The 3263-nt window shown below is 57.1% G+C and overlaps 1 protein-coding gene and 1 long non-coding RNA gene across 2 annotated transcripts in view; one reads left to right on the top strand and one right to left on the bottom strand.

Annotated features, from left to right (window-relative positions):
• Positions 1–2682, bottom strand: part of LOC109290593 — a 17596-nt gene extending 14914 nt beyond the window's left edge. Inside the window, exon 1 of the long non-coding RNA XR_002095617.1 lies at positions 2306–2682. This is a non-coding gene — a long non-coding RNA (uncharacterized LOC109290593). The remainder of the gene's footprint in view (positions 1–2305) is intronic.
• Positions 2683–3263, top strand: part of SETD1B (SET domain containing 1B) — a 58349-nt gene continuing 57768 nt past the window's right edge. Inside the window, 3 exon segments of the mRNA XM_019507288.1 lie at positions 2683–2727; positions 2729–2756; positions 3007–3161. Of these exon segments, the coding sequence (XP_019362833.1) occupies positions 2683–2727; positions 2729–2756; positions 3007–3161 (228 nt within the window).

The raw sequence follows: 3263 nt of genomic DNA, 5'->3' as shown, positions 1-3263 counted from the left end.
CCCCGCCTCAGGCCCGGGGCGAGGGGCAGATCCCCCCGCTCCGGCCCGGCAGGGGCCGCTTCACGTGCCTGAGCGCGCAGCCCCGCCTGCGTCACTGCCCAGCGGGACGGAGCCGCCGCCATTGCGGGCGCCTCAGCGCGGATCTGTTTGCAGGCCCCCCCCCGGGAAGCAGCATTGACGGGGGGGGTTTCGGGCCGGGGGCTCTTAGGGAGCCTCGGTGAGCTCGGCCCCGTGCACACAACCTCCCCCCGCTTTGTTTTTTGTATCTCTTTTCTGGGAAGCCCGGCTGCTCCCCAGCGGCCTGGAGCACCGGCCCTCGGCTCTGCTCCCTCGTCACCCCCGTAGGCAGGGTCCCTGCTCGCAGGCGCCGTCGGGGACGGGCGAGCGGCGGCCGCGCCAGCGTGGACCTGCAGCGCCTGGACACGCGCACACACGAGCAGGACTACTGACAAGCGCAGCGCTTGGTGGAGGAGAGCGCGACCCTCTCCCTCGCCCCTGGAGCGGTCCCTCTGGCACGGGCACGCTGGCTACGGGCTGCGGAAGCCACTGGCCCCCTCCGCCTAGGACAAGACCACCTCGCCGCGTGGGCCTGGCAAGGGCAAAAGGCTCTACTTACCCGCACACCACAGCTGAATGGCGGTCTGGAGGTGACGTTGTGTTGTTTGGCTTTTTAGGACAACAGGGGCAGATCTCTAGGATCTGTAGCACCACTTCTCTCGGAAGTCTCGTTTGGACATTGAGCCGTCTTTATGTGGCAGTGGTGTGGCACCAAAAACCAGAACCAGAATGGAAAAAAAACCAAAAAAAAAAAAAAAACAACCACCAAAAAAGCCAACCAAAAAACCCCAAAGGGAACAAAAAACCCTACAGAAAATGTTGTCCAGTGAGGCTGCCTGGCTGGATCCACTTAGGGCTCGCACTCGAGGCTTAAATCTACATTCCCGTGACAGATTTACTCTGTACATGGAGGAGGAAGAAGAAGAGGAGAGGAGAGGAGGAAAAAAAAAAAAGGACATTCAGTGTTTTTCCACAGCTCCACAGACACTGAAAATGTCCTCCCTAGGTATTGTTAGCCGATCCGTGTTAGTGTGAAACGCCTGGCTAACGTTTCCTGGATGTAAGCAGCTCGAAACAGTTCTAGCTACAGAGACTTTGCTGTAGAGGTAAAAAAAAAAAAAAATACTTCAAAAGCATCAACTGGTTTAGATCAAATAGACAAAAACATCAGACATGCAAATGAAGGCTCGGAAATCAGGACAACTCGAGTAACATTAACATGAAAACTACACTTAGCAAGGACAGAATGGATTGGGTACTTACAATGTCAAAGAAACAAAAGAGTTTATCAGAGTCAAAGAGCTTTTTTTTGTTGCCAGAATTCCTACGTCTAGATTGAAACGTTACCTTAGCAAAGCACCAAAGGAGTGAACTACGGAAAAAAACAAAACCCCCCAAAAAAGAAAAAAAAACAGAACGACTGGCCAGGTATTAAGTGTTTCATACAGGAAAGGCTTTTTTTTTTTCTCTTGTTAAATGTATTGTTCGGCCCCTAGCTCGCCCTGCAGCTGAAAAACCCCCCACAAAAACATGTTCTTGACTGCTTTTTGCATTCAAAATTGTTACTGCTGACATAAGGGTGTGCCATGACCTAGTTACACAAGACAAAGATGGATTCCAAGTCATAGGGAAAAATCCAAATCTTTTTTATCTTCCTCCTTCGGCGAGTCCTCTAACAGGCTGCCAGGCACTACACCCCGCGCCGAGCCGCCCGGCCCGGCTCGGCCCGGCCCGGCCCGGCGGCTCCCCGCGCAGGATCCCCTTTAGGAACAAAGGAAAGCCCAGTTGGCCATTTAATTCCATTGCAGAAAAATGGCTCCCTGATCTGTTGGCCTCTCCTTAGCTGTCTGGTGAAGGATGTTTTTAGATCCGCGTCTAATAACTCAAGCCCGATGCAAGCTGCGCGCCGATTGGCTGCGGGCGCCTGCTGCCTGCCACCAGCCAATTACCTAGCCGGGGCCAAATTACAAACCCAAAAAGCACCGGCGGAGCCGAGCCGAGAGGCAGCCGCCGGGGCCCCGCTTCCTCTGCCAGCGGGGACAAGATGGAAGCCGGCCGCTGATTGGCCGAGCCCGGCTCAGGACCTTGCCGGAGCACAAAATCGCTACTTTCCCCGCGGCTTCCCCATCCGCGGAAATTGACACATTGTCCCCGCTCGGAGCCGCCCTCGCCCCGGCCCCGGCCCGGCCCCGCGTAGTGCCCCACACTTGCCCCCCTCTGCCCGTCTTGCATTAGAAACACTTTGCACCCAGGTAAATGCAGCCTGCAGATTCCAGGCACCGTCCTGCATGCGGGGCCCCCGGGGCCCGGCCCCCGCGCACGGCCGGGGGAAAAATGCGCCGGCTTTTATTTGCGGCGGGGAGGCGCGGCGGGGCGGCCGGGCTGGGGGGTTTTGCAGCGCGCTGCAGCTGCCGTGAATGTGCAGTCGGTGGAGGGCGGTTAGCCATTAGCCGAGCTCCGGAGTGGTGTATTGTGGGATGCCTGAGAAGCAAGCAGAAAGCACAATATGTGTTGGCTCGCGAAAAAAAGGAGGCAGGAGCCTTTCCCGAGCAATGTAATGTAACCAGCCCGATGCGAGAAGGAGCTCGCCTTTGGCGGCCGGCAGGCGATCGGCCACCCCATGCAATGTCTTTCAAAGAGATCCAGGCAGGAGAGAAAGCCGCGCACCCTTGAAGATCCAGGCAAAAAACAGAGTTCAAGTGAGATGGGGTCTTTCTTGTTTTTTCCTCCCCTTGGCTGCCTCCGCTCTCCCCGGGCTGGGGGGAGGCTGGAGATCCGTGCCCGGGCGGGAGCCTGCCCGGCCGCCGGGCATCTCCCCCCGGCTCGGCCGATCCTGAAAATGGGCTCCGTGGCCAGCAGGGTGGTGGTGGGTTTTTTTTAACTTTGGGTGTATTTTTTTTTTCTCTCTCTCTTTTTTTTTTTTTCGGTTGTGTTGTGTTTCCCCTCCAGGTCGGAGCCGCGGCATGGAGAACAACGCACCCGCCGGCGCGGCTGTCGAGAAGAGGAATCACCATTGGAGAAGTTACAAGTTGATTATTGACCCGGCTCTGAAAAAAGGACAGCACAAACTCTATCGTTACGATGGGCAGCATTTTAGCATGCCTGTGAGTAGCGGGGGGGGTGCATTTCAGGATTGCTTTTTGGGGAAGTGCTGGTGCCCCCCTCCCCCGCCCGCACCCCGGCGTGCGGCACCCCCGGGCCGGGCC

The sequence above is a fragment of the Gavialis gangeticus genome, unplaced genomic scaffold (genome assembly GCF_001723915.1).
Source record: "Gavialis gangeticus isolate Ggan-Ray unplaced genomic scaffold, GavGan_comp1, whole genome shotgun sequence".
NCBI classification, from domain to species: Eukaryota; Metazoa; Chordata; order Crocodylia; family Gavialidae; genus Gavialis; species Gavialis gangeticus.
Note: the sequence above shows the minus strand (reverse complement) of the source record. Positions and strands in the feature narration are given on the sequence as shown.